Source organism: Acanthaster planci, linkage group LG03 (assembly GCF_054643075.1).
Source record: "Acanthaster planci isolate LZ-2023a linkage group LG03, COTS_SCS, whole genome shotgun sequence".
NCBI lineage: Eukaryota > Metazoa > Echinodermata > Asteroidea > Valvatida > Acanthasteridae > Acanthaster > Acanthaster planci.
In genome coordinates, this window is record NC_141779.1 from 23,193,729 (window position 1) to 23,209,616 (window position 15,888).

Below are 15,888 nucleotides of genomic sequence, written 5' to 3' on the forward strand. Positions count from 1 at the left end.
GCTCTCTGCGTTTTTGATTCAGCGTGTACAGCACATAATGTGTCGTGGGCGGTGCCACTGTGTCACGAGACGTGTGCCGCTTTCATCTGCCCTGAATTCCACGTAGATGCACTATAGGTGTCGTTATCCATTATTTTGTCCGAAGGCGCCTTGTTTGTAAGGAGAATACGGGGCGCCGCGCCGTTGCACTGAGGGTGCCCTCAGTGTACATGTACCGTGTACGTCACCGATCAGCTGTGGCCGTACGTGACCGAGCTTTGGTTTTGTTGTCATTTCAACATGCCACACGAGCCGGGTAGAATTCAGGCCAATACAGTACAGTGGTACTGCCTCCTTGGGTTTTAAATATACACGGCGGGTAAGATAAACATCAGGACAGGGCATGTAAGCCTGTAAGGAATAACTAAACTGATTCGATTGTGTCCTTCTCAGAATATCTGCGGAGAGCAACCCTTATGAATATCATCTTTCTCTGAGTGATACATACAGAAGTGTGTGGTGGAGTGCCGACAGTGGAGTGCCGATAATAGACATACGCACAGCTGCTCCCCCGGCCCATGTCAAACGGCTGGCAGGTCATCTGCTGATGCAATGGCGGATCATCCCAAAGACACTGTGAATGGCACGGTGGGGAGCGTTAAAGATGTTATGAACTCGGAGCAATACGTTCACCGTCCTGAGAGCAAACATCCTCAGGAAGACCAAGAGAAGAATGGCGAAGATGTTACCAAATCTGCCGTTGTCAACGAGGGTGAAAACAGAGCAGACCGTCCACCGCTCGCGATCGTTACGGACTCTGAACGGACGCTCGATGGTGGCAGCCTTGGCGGTAAGGTTCCTCTTCCATCTTCCCCAAAGTCTCTGGTGTCGATTGAACCTAGGGTCTACAAGCGGCGGTGGTTCATGCTGGCCGTTTTTTGCCTGGTGTCCCTGACCAACGCTGCCCAGTGGATCCAATACGCCATCATCGGCAATGTCGTCAGGGAATACTACACCGTCAGCTACCTCGCCGTGGACTGGCTGTCCATGGTCTACATGCTGGCCTACATCCCGCTGATCTGGCCCGTGACTTGGCTGCTGGAACACAACGAAGGGGGGCTCAAAGTCATCGGTGTCATGGGGGCGAGCCTCAACTGTGCTGGGGCCTGGCTCCGATACGCCGGGGCCACCCCGGATACCTTCTTCCTTGCCTTCTTCGGACAGACTCTCTGCTCCGTGGGCCAGGTGTTCATCCTAGGGATGCCTGCCCACGTGGCTGCCACTTGGTTTGGTGCTAACCAGGTGTCCACGGCTTGTGCCATTGGAGTCTTTGGTAATCAGGTAGGAATGACCGGCCCCAATTTGTAACTGTAAACGATAATTTTGTTTTCTACCATCTATTTCACGACATGGTGTTTTATTATATGACGATATAACTTATCCCGAGAACTGCATGTTGGAATTCCAAAGCATAATTCAAGACGTAAGCATTGCTAGTCGACACCATATTGTAATAGGACATTAATATTTGGACATCAATATTAATCATAAGGAATAGCAACCGACCTCAACGAGGTCACCAATGTCAAACTTCGCCAATGTTACTGACGTTGAAAACATTGCAACCCGAGGGGATGATTTCTTTCGTGAAACGGAAAGTTAATCAGTGATGTATTTACCATGATTTCCATCGCAGAGAGCACAATATTAGGAGGTTATTCTGTGTGAGAGCTCGTTCAAGAATACGCTGTTCTGGGTTTAGCTTATGGAGAATTCGATGGTTTTTATTGGTAATCGGGTGGAAGATGAAAAATAAAATTGCAGGCCTGTACTTTTACAAAGATTCCTTCTCCGGTTTTACTTTGTACGGAGGAGACTTGCTTGCCACAAAGCAATGCAATTAAGGAAGCAATGCACTTAAGCATTAATTACTGGGGAATGTTAGCTCTGCAACCACAGGCCGTCATTGACGTGGATTAATTAAGGACTTTCTTCGAAAGGCTCGCATGATGAGGAACGCAGAAATTAAAAAAGTAAGAACGTGTACCTAAACAAATGGACGTAAATCCAGATGTGACACATGTGTTGTGGTGAAACAGTGCACACGCAACGTTAATTGTTGTACTTATGAACCGAGAACAAAATGTGCACGTGAAAATGTCGAGTCTGGTTAGGACGATTGTCCCCACTTCGCCATGACCTTTATTTGTAAATTAAGCACTGTTTTGAATCCAACTCTACCAGTTTCACACAAAGGACTACATCTACATGGGACGAATTCACTCGGTCGTAACGTCTCAAAACCAAATTGGCCATGCATTTCTACCCAGATTGGTTTGTGGTCTGCACAATGTGTGTGCACCAGCAACACCGGTGTACACAGGTCATAACAAAGTCCACTATTGACCCACATAATCCTCGAGACTCACAAAAGTGGAGTTATCCACCCTGAAGAAGTTTCAGTCACGCGATTTACTTCGCCGAAACGTTCGCGATGTGCCCATAGAGGCTTTGCACGGTAGCTATTTTACAGCATAGTTCTTTTATTTATAATGGTATGTACAAGAGGTTTCCATGCAGTGGACCAAAGGCACTGCCCTGCAAGATGGCTATTACGCAAAGCCTGTATTTCGTTTTGCCTCCACTGTGCACAAATTCGGTTATTTGCATCCGGGGTGCTTCACGGGTCGATGAGGCTGGTCGACACGGCATTACCGCGCGCACTGCACTGTCACGTTGTAAGTTCTGTGCGGGCACCGGCGTATCGCCAGTCATCTAGTCTCAGGCCAAGTGTCTTGAGCCGTGACAAAAGTTTTCCTTTGCCATTGCTCATCCATGGTATGTGACCGGGACTGATGATTTGACTAATTGACTTGCAATATACATGTATGTGCTTGTGATGGAATCGGCCCGAACTGTGGTGTAACAGTCGTTTAGGGAAGGGGAATGGAATTTCTTCCAGCGACTGCCTGTAAATTTCATCCACAAAAATAAAACGTACCCCCTCCCAGAACAGTGGTATTTCTAAACTATCGGCGCTTTTAATTTCTTAAAGACACTGGCAATGTGTCTCCACCTTTCCCAATTGGAAAAAACCGAAAGCACACTCCGCAACTATAGTTCTAGGACTCTCGGGTGAAACCTCCGGTTCACTTCATGGCATACGCTGTGTGCAGTAAACACCGGTTCGGGTTATTTCCTCTTCTGGTGGTCTGGAGTACCAAGGATGGCAGAGAGGTACCCCCGATGTAAGTGTCCAACTTTGCACAACCCCGCCCTCCAACAAAGTCGCCAGATGGTACGCGAATATTACTCGACGAATCCCTATTAACACACAATCGGTGTTCTTTGTTTAGACATAATCGAGCGTGAAATGTTTCAATTAAGTGTCATTGATATTTTTCGTGAGCCATGACATTTTGCCCGATAAGCTTATAATCTAGCTTGAATAATGATTCTCGTATACCCGCTGCTTTTTATGTTTCAGAGGTTCCATTTACATTCTTCGGATTTGCCGGTTACATGCATTATGTGCATGCTTCTAACTAAGCATTTTGTTGTAAAATCCTCTCTTATATAACGGCGGTGGGAAGTCGTATTTGTTTATAATTTGAAAACATGAAGCTACCATAAACGAAACCCTATATACGGGTAATGTCGCCTCTCAAAATTAAAAAATTGGGGGGGGGGTTCACAAAGAAACACGCCAAACAAATCAAAATCGGATGAGAGAGAAAACAGTCGTGTTGAGAATTAGAAAGGTCGCGAGACTGTGATGCTGACCATCAGTGGCAGAAACAAATATCGGACATTCGGTACAGATCACAAAAGGAAGAGCAGGTGCCTCTTATCAGCCAAGCCAGGAAATCGCCCGAGGCAGACTTCGCCGTCATGATCGAAAATTTCCTGTAACCATAGATGCTGTAACCTCCCCATATAAAATAGCCGTTAGTTTTGAAACCTCGTATGTCGAATTTTATCCCAAGTCCTAAATGGTGAGATATCTTTAGGATAGATACATTATTCCAAACAATTTGACCCTCAAATTAAACTTGAATGACTTCATCGGCAGCCTTCATGACTTGCTCAAAATGAGAACTATATGCGAAATAAGTGCAGGTATAGATTAATGCAATAACAGTGACATAAATCGCAGGTTGCAAGGCCGTTCGCAGTCTTGGGGTTTGACTGATAAGCCATGTTTTCTATAATCCTCTGTAATCCTCCGTTTTCACTCATTAAAAACAAGTGCAAAGAGAAGTCTTGGATTTTAAATGCACTAGATTGCAGGATTTGAAGCACTTTTAAAAAAATTTCTTAAGGCAATATGCCCCCTGTAATTCCAAGTCTGGGACCCCATGCCATTGCATTTCTAACCTTCCCTCTGATAATCTTGGGTAGTGGGTTAAGCCCCTGGTTTCCATTTGGTTGCCAAAATCTAACATCCATTTGTGCGCTTTGGCAAGGGAAATCTTCGCAGCGTTCCTAATTTGGAATAATGTGCAAACTTGCCGACGCTGAGAAACGACGTCATTTCCTGAGACGCAAAAATTGCTGACTACAACTACTTATAAGTGAGGCCTGTGCAGCTAAATGGCCACGCTCTAACTGTGGTGTTTATATATTATCGTATGATGCAATACACTGGACACACTTATAAGTGAGGCTTGTTCTTTTTGCCTCCAAATTTTTTTGACGCTGACTAGCCTCACTTATAAGTGTGCCACTGTATTGCATCATACGATAATATATTACCATCACAGTTCTTGCAGGCTATTTTGCTGCACTGGCCTCGCTTATAAGTAGCGGTGGGTAGTCGAATCGGGTGCCCCAGCAATAGTGATGGAAGCTATGTTAACCTTGAGTTTTTGTCGGGTTTTGGATCCAAGTTTGAGCAACAGCTCTCAGTAAGGGAAGAGTGACTCAACAAAACTCGGATTTTTCCAGCATAGATCCGCTAATCAGTACGAACGTCAGAGGTCTAAAAACCTACAAGAAAACGTACAAGCGGGTCTTTTCTCAATGTAGGGCTACCCTGTATTTTAACGCATTTCTCGCGATCTCGTTTGACATTTTACTTTATGCGTTTTCAAACATTGCGCACGTACTTCCAACAAGATCGGCTACAATTTTTTTTTCATGGACGAACTACGTCAGAATTCAGACCTGAACATCATCCATCGGTTCTATAAATGCATAAATTGAAGTCAGCCGCTAGTGTTATTTCACACACACACGCAAGATCAGGCTTAAGAACCACGATTCCTGAAAATTTAAGATACGTGTGTACTTTATCGTAAATACGCCAGTTAGAAATTACAGGGACATAATTACCAAATACATCTTGAAGACATAATTACCAAACCGTTTATGCAAACGGCTTGAGACAGTTGGCGTAATCGTCGTTAGAGTAAACATCGAATCTCTTTTAACCACTTTTTCTCCATGTCGTTTTTCAGCTTGGAGTCGCCTTGGGCTTCGTCTTGCCACCGATAATCGTCCCCAATGACAATAACAAACGACAGAATATGCTGAACATGTTCCTAGGCACGGCTTGCATCACCAGCGTATTACTCGTCCTTATCTTCGCCGGTAAGTGGGACTGGGAGATGCCTCAGAATCCCCGAGGGCTTCCGAATAAAAACTTCATCCAATCGTTTGAGTGTTAGCAGTCAAGCAGATTCCAGGAATATATCACTAAGCCTTCAACAGCCAAATTTAACTTAATAAATGAAAAGTCGTTTTCCGGATATATTTTTCCTTATTCAATTCGTGCAGTCCAGTGCACTGCAATCTTTTCATTCAAATTGAGGAAAATAACTTTTTCATATCACAGAAACTCACTTGCAGCCTACACTGCAGAATCATCCAGTGAGTTACAACTGTGACAAAATGCGCGTGCTAAATGCGCGTGCAAAATGTTTAATAGCGCTGTTCGCGCATCGCGCACTACTGCTGAAGCTCATGGATGGTACTTGTGTAATAATGCTAATCCACCATACTAACAGAAATCATTAAGTTGATGAGTCTCATGTTAACTAACAGGTTTCTATTTCTGAGAAAGGATGGAGAAAATAACACCGATTTCGCTTACAAGCTTCGGCAACAGCACAGCAGTTGCGCTCACACTGACAGCGCGGCATGTATGCTATTGACTTAGAGGGCTTGCCGTGCTGAATGCAATTTACCGAGCCGCATTGGCGCTTAATGTCACTGTGCTGTTGCCGTAACGAACCAAAACACACCAGATTCATACAAGTACGCACAGCAGAGCACGCGTTCACCCTATGTCTATATAAGGATTCATTCACTTTCTTGATAAGACGAGTGATTCTCATATCACGTGTTTCGCAAAACCTTCTCAACTAAGCTATCGAAACCAGATCTTCTAGAAATGACTGCAACCAATCATCTTCTTCCTTGTACAGTTTATCAAGACAAGCCACCTGTTCCACCGAGCCGTGCCAAGTTGGGGGCCCAGATCTCCCGGACGCAGCGTTCCTACAGAGAATCCCTCAGGATTCTTTGTAAAAACACAGGTTTTGTGCTGCTTGTTATAACATACGGTAAGCATCTCCTGTTTTGTGGGAGAACAAAAGCGATTCAGTCAGCGACTGAAGGTTATTCCCCATGTACGTTAGTCAGAAAGAAACAATGCAACCTCATTTGCAGGGGTTTCTTGATTTCCCGCTTTGCATTCAGTAGTAATCCCTCGACAGGAAACTTTCATCCTTTATCCTCATTCGACACAGCAGCAATGAGTTGCAACTGACAGTTAACACTGTGAATGGGGGTGAGACTTTTTTTGGACAAGAACTCTGTCCATATTCACATTCAGTTCCCATGCAAGGAGCGACAAGTGTTCCCATTCGTGTGAAAAGGCGTCAAAAATATTTTCCCACTTGTGTGATAAGGCACGAAAGTCTTTTCACACGAGTGAAAAATGAAATGTCCCACTCTTGTGAAAAGGCATCATATTTATATGGAATGTGATATTACATACTGGGTAAAAAATAAGCTTTTTATCTGGGAAAAAAGTTGTGCTTTCCCTTGCGTCACACTGTGAAGAATCAACTCTGTTTCCTATATTATACCAGACACCACAAATTAAATGAATGCTAATTAAAAGAATTTTCGGGCAGTAGATTATTCCTTACTAAAATATGTCTCCAAAGTTTGTGGAAATGATCCAGTATGAGTAACACATTTAAACACACTGTCAAACCAGTTGACTTTGCAAGTAGGCGAGGTTAAACAAAGCTCAAACTGATACTTCCAAGTGTAAAGGGAAAAAGTACACTATGCAAACATGAACCAAAATGAAAGGGCCCCTGTGTCACACCCCAGCCCCCAAGATCCATAAAATCCCCCAGTAAGTTAGTAGGAAGAAACATGTAGATCCGTTTCTGTAAATATGGGGTGTGTTGTAAAGTCCAATAAAATAAGCTTCCCATTTCCGGCCTCATTCAAGATTTTTCAGGAGGTGAAGAATGAATCATTTTTGATACCAACAATGACTTGTTTACGTCAAGATGTGTAAAACATTTCTCTTACTTCATATCCCTATCCACACAGGTATAAATGTCGGGTCATTCTATGCAATTTCCACTCTTCTCAACCAGCTCATATTGAGCGAATTTGAGGCAAGTTGATTCGGATTATTTGGACGACTTTGCATTACACTTGCCAAACTTCACAATGACATTGTATGCCAGGCTTAAGAATAAGGTCCCGGGTTCGAGTCCCATCTATAGTAAGCTTGTATTTTTTTTCCTCATATGCTGTGAGACACCATTAAGTACATGTATATGTACATGTACTACCTGCTATGCTGCTAAAGGGCAATATCCGGAGACTGAAGTTATATCTACATTCAGCTAGAAAAAGATGTGGTAAACTTCACATGTGAGTCACAAAAAGTACCCCACACAAGGGCTGATCCAGAGCCATTTTGGAGAGGGGGAAGTTTAGGGAGATCCTAACATTTGGGGATTTGTTATGCGACCTTTTGGCCTTGCTACAAGTCATGACTAACTTTGTGAGCATTTTTGCTTTAAACGAAGAGAAATAAAACAAAAATCTCCAAAATCACATTTTTGTTATTATTTTTTGTAAATTAAATTAATTCTTTTTGGGGGGAGAGGAAAGGAATGTCCCATGACCCCACAGACAAACAACCACCTCAACCCGTCTTATTCCTCCATGCTATGCTTTTCTCGTTGAATATTGATGCAGGGTTTAGAGGCTATGGCAGGTATTATAGGGATGACTATTGTACTGACTGGTCTGCTGGGATCAGCTGTTACAGGCGTGTGGCTGGATAGGACCAGAACATACAGGTAAAGACCATTGGGTGATTAAGAATGTATGGAGATTGATCAGTTGCATTCCAGTTTTACTGCTTTGTGTGATCGTCCTCCTCGTTCATCCATGGGCATCTGATGATGGCCATGGTACAACAGGTTATCTATGACTTTATGACTTTATTCACTCTAACATCAAAATAGTTGTAAAGGTCCGGGTAAAGAAAATGTAATGCAGTTCTTGTAAACATTACTTGGTGTTTGATGTTCATATAATCTAATTTTCATTTTTTATGCAACTTTGAGGGTATTTTTGGTTCCTTTTGACATCACATTTCTGCATTACAATTTGCCCAATTTAGATATTTTGCTGTCTTAAATTAAAATGTTTCTTCTGTTATTTTTGTCTTTTTTCAATATTCCTCCAACCCGGACCCTGTCCACAGAACGAGACATTCTTTCTAACAAATAATCCCCATGCAAACCAAGGAAAAACAAGAAAACAATTCCAGAGGAAAACATTGCCACCAATGTTTAATAGGAAGGGTTAAGGATTCAGAAATGACTTGATGATCTGGTCTGGTTCAGTCACAGACTACCACACTCTTGGAGTGGAGAGAGACGTAAACAAGATTTACAGGTGTGATGGGGCATGGGTCAACATCAGACAAAGAAAGCAGCCTCATGACTAGGCAGGTTTACAACACTCCCATGATAAACCAAACAAAAGAGTCATGACAAAAAAGAGAGAATGCTGAATAAAACTCCAATTTCCATGCCTGGCATGGTTTTGGGGCTGGCACATCTGAAGAGAAGAAATGTCGTAAAAGGTTGCAGTGTTATCCAAAGTGTTTAAAAATGCATCAGCCCTTGATAGGATTCAAAATCCACTGACCAGCAGCCAATGAAAGGTCTTATCAACCTGACAGTGACATCTCACCAGGTTTCATTTCTTGACCCCCATAAAAAGCTTCAGTATTCAGCCCAAGTTAATCAGCTGCCATTGACTGTTTGTTTTAATTGGCATCCAGGGTGCATAACCACAGTGCATATTATATCCACCAGCAAACTATTGCTCAAGGTGCCAGTTACCATTAGTCCTTTTTGCCCAGGCCATAAACATTCCTAAAAACCATCTCAGCTCCCTGGGGAGTATACAGCTCAGCACAGCCATTTGCAGGCACCACTATTAATGACTAATCAAACCATCTCTGCCCCCACCAGTACCCATTTTACCCTCTAGAGGCAAATAAGGGTGAAATGACTTTCCCAAAGTTACCTGTAATTTACATCTCCTGGCCCTTTGAGTGGGAAGTACAAACCCTAATAACTACAAGGCCATAGACCGAACAAACAGGTCACTACTAAAAACCTGGTCACAAACAAAACTGATGTTTATCTACAATGAACTTCCAGCTGCAGCTGAAATCTACTGTAGTGACAGCACTGTTTCCCATCAAATCAATCCAAACCTGTTGGCCAGCAACAGGAAACTTTTACATTTAGTACAGAGACACGTACCTCATTTCACAATGTACGCCACTGGATGTGTGGTACGTGGAGGTAAATTTCAAGGTTGTGTCAATAGGTGGAGCCAATGCTGTTGCTGATAGTGGTGAGCACTCCGCTATGCATGGCATGACCCCTATTCTATGAAAAGCAATGCAGTCTTTATACTAAAAAGCAAAAACTTCCAAACTGAATATGCATGACATCGAATCACAGCTGTATAAAACTATAAATCTACTTATAGTAAGATGAAAAATGTACAATATGTGCTTTTTTTACTTGGATAAATAGTCAAACTTGATTTTTACGGTTCAATGATGAATTTGACAAAGCTTTTTTGTACTCTGGTAGGAAAATAGCTTCCAACTGTATTCAGTGGACATCATCCTCCTACACTACTAACATATAAAACTGTACAATGATTCAGATTTAAATGTTTGAAAATTCCTTTCCCAGTCAAAATATATTTGTTGGTTGATACAATCATTCAATCCATTGTATTGTGTGCTTTCATTTTTTGTTCAGGGGAACTACGGTTGTTGTGTATATCTTGTCTCTTCTTGGTCTCATCGGTTTTACATTTACGTTAAAGTTGGGCAACATCTGGATCGTTTTTGCCATATCTGCATTCCTTGGGTAGGTTGTCATCAAACATTAATTTTGACGTGGATTTCAGTTTCTTAGCAATTCCAAGAAACAAAAGTACTCCTAATATAGATGCAGATGTGTAGATATTGGCTGTTCTATTCACTTCAGCAGACATGTTTTACATCTTCAAGAAAACGATAAATTCTGTCCCCAGAACGTATTGCCAAAATTGTTCATAAAAAGATTAAATCAGTTCTTAAATTCATCTTGCAGAAAGGAAAAAATTCAGCTTCTAAAATCGTACCCCTACTTCATTTCCATGACAATGGAGTTTGTATCTCAGGCAGGAATTATTATGCGAGGCATTTCATAAGTAAAAACATAAGTACCACTTCTCATATATTTTTACATTCACCTACGAATGTCACTTCGAATAAGTTTTAACAAATGCACACAAACAAACAACCCAACAACCCCACCCAACAAACCAACAACCCAACAAACACCAAAACAAAGCAAACACCCCAACAAAAAACAGACACAACCCCTACAGTTGTTCAGTGAGTTATTTTTTAGAAGATACTGCCGAGATATGGCAAACCCAGTCAACATTTCATATCACAAACTCTTTCTTGTATTCCTGGACAGATTTTTCATGACCGGTTATCTGCCACTGGGGTTTGAATTTGCGGCTGAACTGACCCACCCTGAACCGGAAGGGACATCCTCCGGCATGCTGAATGCATCTGCGCAGGTACAGCAGACAAGTGTATGCCAAGTTGTATGCCAGTTCCTGGCTTATCAAGGATAACATTAAAAATGCTTGATAAATTTCAAGGACTGCATGTAGACAGTATGACCCTGATTGTTACCACTGTTTCATGTTGCATTCAGTGGCCTTCTTTCTGTGTATAAACAGTTTGAATGGTTGAGCTTTAAGATTAGGAAGTGTTCACAGCTTTCAGGACTGCAACTGAAATTTAACTCAAAGAATTGAGGGACAGGTTAACTCATGCATACAGGAAGGCAAAACTGATTTCTCCCTGTGTTTGCGGTTGTAAATTTACAGTCGCGACCCCCTCAACTTCATGCAGAAATTACAGGCTTTTCTGGCTGTTTGCACCACTGTAGTTGTCAGCCTCTCTGTATGCACACACACCCACAAGAGGATACTTCTACAGGTTGAGTGTTGTCCTGTACCCTGCAATGACTGCATTGTATGCTAATGGAATATGTTTATGATTAACAAAAATGGCACTTTATCTCACTGTCCCAATGAATACCTCCTGGGATGGTAGTAACTGACATACATATACTTACCTCAAACTACTTCTTTTATGGGAAATTTCCTTTTTCTACAGGTTGGGGACTCAGGTTAATTAACCCTAATGCCCCAGGGCATGTCAAAAATCATACTGAGAATGGAAGTACGGCAGACAGTTTATTATATCAGCCTGCAAAGAAAAGGCATTTTTATTTGTACATGTACCATATTCATGTCCAGCTCTAAATTTAAATGAGGAAATTACACAGGGACCTGTTAGTTTTGCAGGAATCTTGATCATGATCTCTGATTCCAATCAACGCTAGTTCCCTCTCTCTGTATGGTGGGTTCTGGTTTCTGTGAAACAACAACGGATTATTGATCAAGATGTGGATCTGTGTGAAACAAACAGGCCCACAGAATCAAATTTCTTTTTGGTGTTTGTTTTTGATTTCTTTTTAATTTTCCTATCTCTCAAAGTGTGTAAAATGCCTTAGACTACATGAAAACCCTTCAATATTTGGCCCCAGCTCCACCTTTTCAAAATTGGTTCTGGATCCGTCCTTGATTCTGTCCAAATGATTGTTATCACTAGCAAATTGTGAAAACAGAAAATTACAAATACATGTCATTAGAAGTCACTGAAATTTATCATTTATAAAGAAAAATTGTGACACAAAATGCCTAGTATTAAAAAAATAGCACCATGCCAGTTGGGCAAAGAACACAGTACTCAACAAATTGTATGGCCTTATTGAGTTCCTGCCAGGTCCAGGGACAACCACATTATTTCCTATCTTTGTTATTACAGGAAGGGTCACGTTCAGGTCAACTGAAATAAAAGCAAGACTTAACACGTGCACATCCTATGCCATTGTGTTAATTGCTCCGAGTATCAGTGACCGTGGAAACCTCTACAACACAGACATGACTCATGTGTGGCTGCACTACACATAAATTCGTTTGATTTTTTTCCCCCCTACATTTTTGCTCATTTAAGGCTTTGTACATACCTGCTAAAGTTGAAGCATATTATTCCGGAGTGTGGCAAAGCGAGGGTTAAACTGTGCAGTTGGGCATATTTTTTAAATATAAATATTCAAAATATTTTCAAAAAGTTTGGCTGTTTTGTCTTTCATGTTTTTGGATGCAGTTATTTGGGATCATTTTCACGATGATAATGGGAACGCTGTTAACCAACTTAGGCACGGTGGCAGCAAACCTCTTCCTATGTGGAGCCGTGCTGGTTGGTTGCATCCTGACCAGTAAGTCTGCAAGGTGTTTTTTTGGAAAGTAAAAGCTCAGCGGAAGACTTTGAGATGCATGGTGGCGGCAGACAAACCGGTCCTTCTCCACGGTTGTGTGCGTGCTCAGAACTAACACGCATGGCTAAAACTGCACTTGCATGCCCACATCAACCAAAAAGGACCATTATATCTCGCTGTGTGCCCGGCAGAAGGGTGTAAGCGCTTTGGCCCTTTTGCCGGGAAGCATGATCACTGCAAAAAAACTTTTCCCGGCAAAAAGACGAAAGTATGCAACTATTGTATTTTACTGAAAAATGAAGATTTCATGGCAAAAAGAAAAAAGAAAAATGCCCAAGTCCTTTAATAAATTGTTCAAAGGTTGCTTTTTGTACAGCCCAGGTTTATTTTGTAGTAAATTATATCCGTTCTTACTAAATAAAGAGAGAGTGTTTCTTACACCCTTTTGCTGGGAACATGCTTCTGTTGTGATCATGCTTCCCGGCGAAAGGGTGTAAGTGTGCTTACGCCCTTATGCTGGGCATCCGACGATCTGCCACCACCAAGTGTCTCAAAGTCTCCCATTGCAGGGCTAAGAAACAGAGCTAGGTATCTGATTACCAGACAGGTGATATCAGGAATGAGTTCTAAATTATGGCACCGAGTAACTGCCATCCCTTTACGAATTACTTTGTAACTATTCAGACACTGATAGTTGAAGGTATTAGAAAGGTTTTGGTGTTGAAATTTAAAATAACATCGAAAGTAAAAACAGATGTCATCTAGGGTAGTTGAATACATGTTCACATTTGCTTTTATGGGAAGGGGGAGTGGCAGGTACCCGTGTTTATTTCAGTAGGGTACTTATGAAAGTTGCTATACCAGCAGTGAATGAATACCACTGCCTACTTCGTCGACTCTTAACACTTTTTTTTTTTCAAGATGTATTTTTTTTGCATTGGGGAGATGTTAATTTGCGAAAAGGTAAAAGGTAAACCCGAGTAGGCTTGTGACCTTTTCGCAAGCTCTTGGACGAGCACTGAGCATACAGTGTTTATTATTAATACATACATTGGGTAAGGGCAAAACCCGTTATATAAATCTGAACACTTTTATTATGCCAAATATAGATAAGATTAACGTAAATGTAACATTTAGGGGAGTCAGGTTGGCAAGGTCGTTCTTTCCTCGCCTTCCACCTCTGTGGTTCCGGGTTCGATTCCCGGCCCAGTCCACAAGTGGATTGGGTTTCAGTCCCTACCTGACACTGTGGGTTTTACCCAGAATATTCCTCTGGGGTTCTCCTCCCCTCTCTAAAACTGTATTTGCTTCTTACTGTCTCCTCTCTACTGATGTTGGTGAATGTGGGTCGTTTGGCGGCTGCCCGAGGCGCCCTTGTATGCCATCGGCTCAACCATGTTTAAATGTATTCATTGTTCCACGCTTAATGTCTTCATTGTACAGCGCATTTGAACATATCTATATGAAATGAACATATCTATATGAAATTTGCGCTTAATAAATGAAAAACTTATTAAAGTCAAGCCAGCACTGTCACTCCCTTGGCTGGTGTCATCAACTGAGCATGCAAAACTGCTAGGCAGGAAAAGGAAGGATGGTGAATTTCTATTTGGGATGGTTATCAGACTAGCTTACTGAACATTTTTAATAGAATGTTCATCTTCTGAAAGGTATTTCCCCAAAGCTGTTTTGGGGTCAAAGGGGTTAGACACAAACACAATGAAAACTTCATGTCACATCGCAAGGCAGAAATCTCTGTTTTGTGTGCGAAGGGTTTCACTGAATGCCCCAATGTAATTTTTTCCGCATCAAAGTTGTGAAGTTGCACACTGGTACTATTTTTTTTTCTGTGTTTCACATATTCTTTCCTTCCTATTAATTTAACCCGCAGTGTTCATCAAATCTGACCTCAGAAGACAACAGGCGGAAAGAGTAAGTTTTTCCCCCAGGAATTTTATTCTTGAAACAAAAACGTGTGTCCTTTTTGTGTTTGACTTTTATGATGAATTTAAAATGACAGTTGTTGAGCGTTTACTGATCACGTAAATAACCATCCATGACAAGAGTGAGCACAGATGTGCACATATTGAATGTCATTGCAATAAATGAAAGTGTTTGCATATCCACTGGCCATTGTATTTACACAGTAGTTATGCAGCTAGCGTGAAGGATGCATTGTAAAAGGTTGTCTGTGCAAGACCACAGACTCGAGGCACAAAAATTAAAATTTTATATCAAAGTTGAGGGAAAAAATGGATCGAATCACAGAACTCTTATAATCCTTATCAAACATAGATTAGGATTATTGATTGTGCCTTTATACTTTCAAATTTGCTATGGATGTCATTCTTTGATGTTTTCTCTGTATTACATGGTCTGCTGCTAAAGAAAATACTTCCTTCTGACAAAAAGAATTTTTGATGGGTTTCTTTGGCCAATACCCAACAAAAAAGACATGTAAAATTGATTCATCTGAAATTTTGTCAGTGTTGATGTAAAATTTAAATAAACCACATTTTGAAAGATCTTTTAATTTGTAATTTCTCACATCCAATGATCCACATTTCTTGACACTTTGAAGTGGTGTATCCAGGGGGTTTCTCCATCCACCCCATCCTGTCTCACTCTGCACCCCCCCCCTCCCCGACATGTTGCCAACTTTTTCACGGTATTGAAAATACCAGCACTTCAGTAACAGCAGGCCCACAAACATCTTCCATTGGGGGAAATTCATTTATGGATGAAAAAAGTGAAATTTTGTTTCAGAAAAAAAACTGTCCCCCTCTTAAAACCTGGATAATGCCACTGACGTTTTGAAAGAAGTCTTGATCGCTAAGTTCATTTTTATAGGTTCACAGTGATTTATCAGGCAACAGCAGCACTGCTCAAACTGCAAGTATGTAGATGAGTCTCATTTCACACATATACATGTACATGAAATATCCTATTGAACTCGGCATTAACTTGGCTTTGACAAAGA

At 41.5% G+C, this 15,888-nt stretch overlaps 1 protein-coding gene across 2 annotated transcripts in view; it reads left to right on the forward strand.

Annotated features, from left to right (window-relative positions):
* The window catches only part of LOC110973018 (choline/ethanolamine transporter flvcr2a-like), a 25,285-nt gene continuing 9,397 nt past the window's right edge, over positions 1-15,888 (forward strand). The window contains exons 1-10 of one of the 2 annotated variants that reach the window (XM_087134059.1): positions 1-1,320; positions 5,439-5,571; positions 6,408-6,545; positions 7,555-7,622; positions 8,215-8,318; positions 10,317-10,427; positions 11,028-11,133; positions 12,797-12,908; positions 14,800-14,840; positions 15,759-15,804. In XM_087134059.1, coding sequence (XP_086990185.1) covers positions 592-1,320; positions 5,439-5,571; positions 6,408-6,545; positions 7,555-7,622; positions 8,215-8,318; positions 10,317-10,427; positions 11,028-11,133; positions 12,797-12,908; positions 14,800-14,840; positions 15,759-15,804 — 1,588 coding nt within the window. In that variant the 5' untranslated portion in view covers positions 1-591. The remainder of the gene's footprint in view (positions 1,321-5,438; positions 5,572-6,407; positions 6,546-7,554; positions 7,623-8,214; positions 8,319-10,316; positions 10,428-11,027; positions 11,134-12,796; positions 12,909-14,799; positions 14,841-15,758; positions 15,805-15,888) is intronic. The other variant, XM_022223377.2, reaches the window with a different exon arrangement.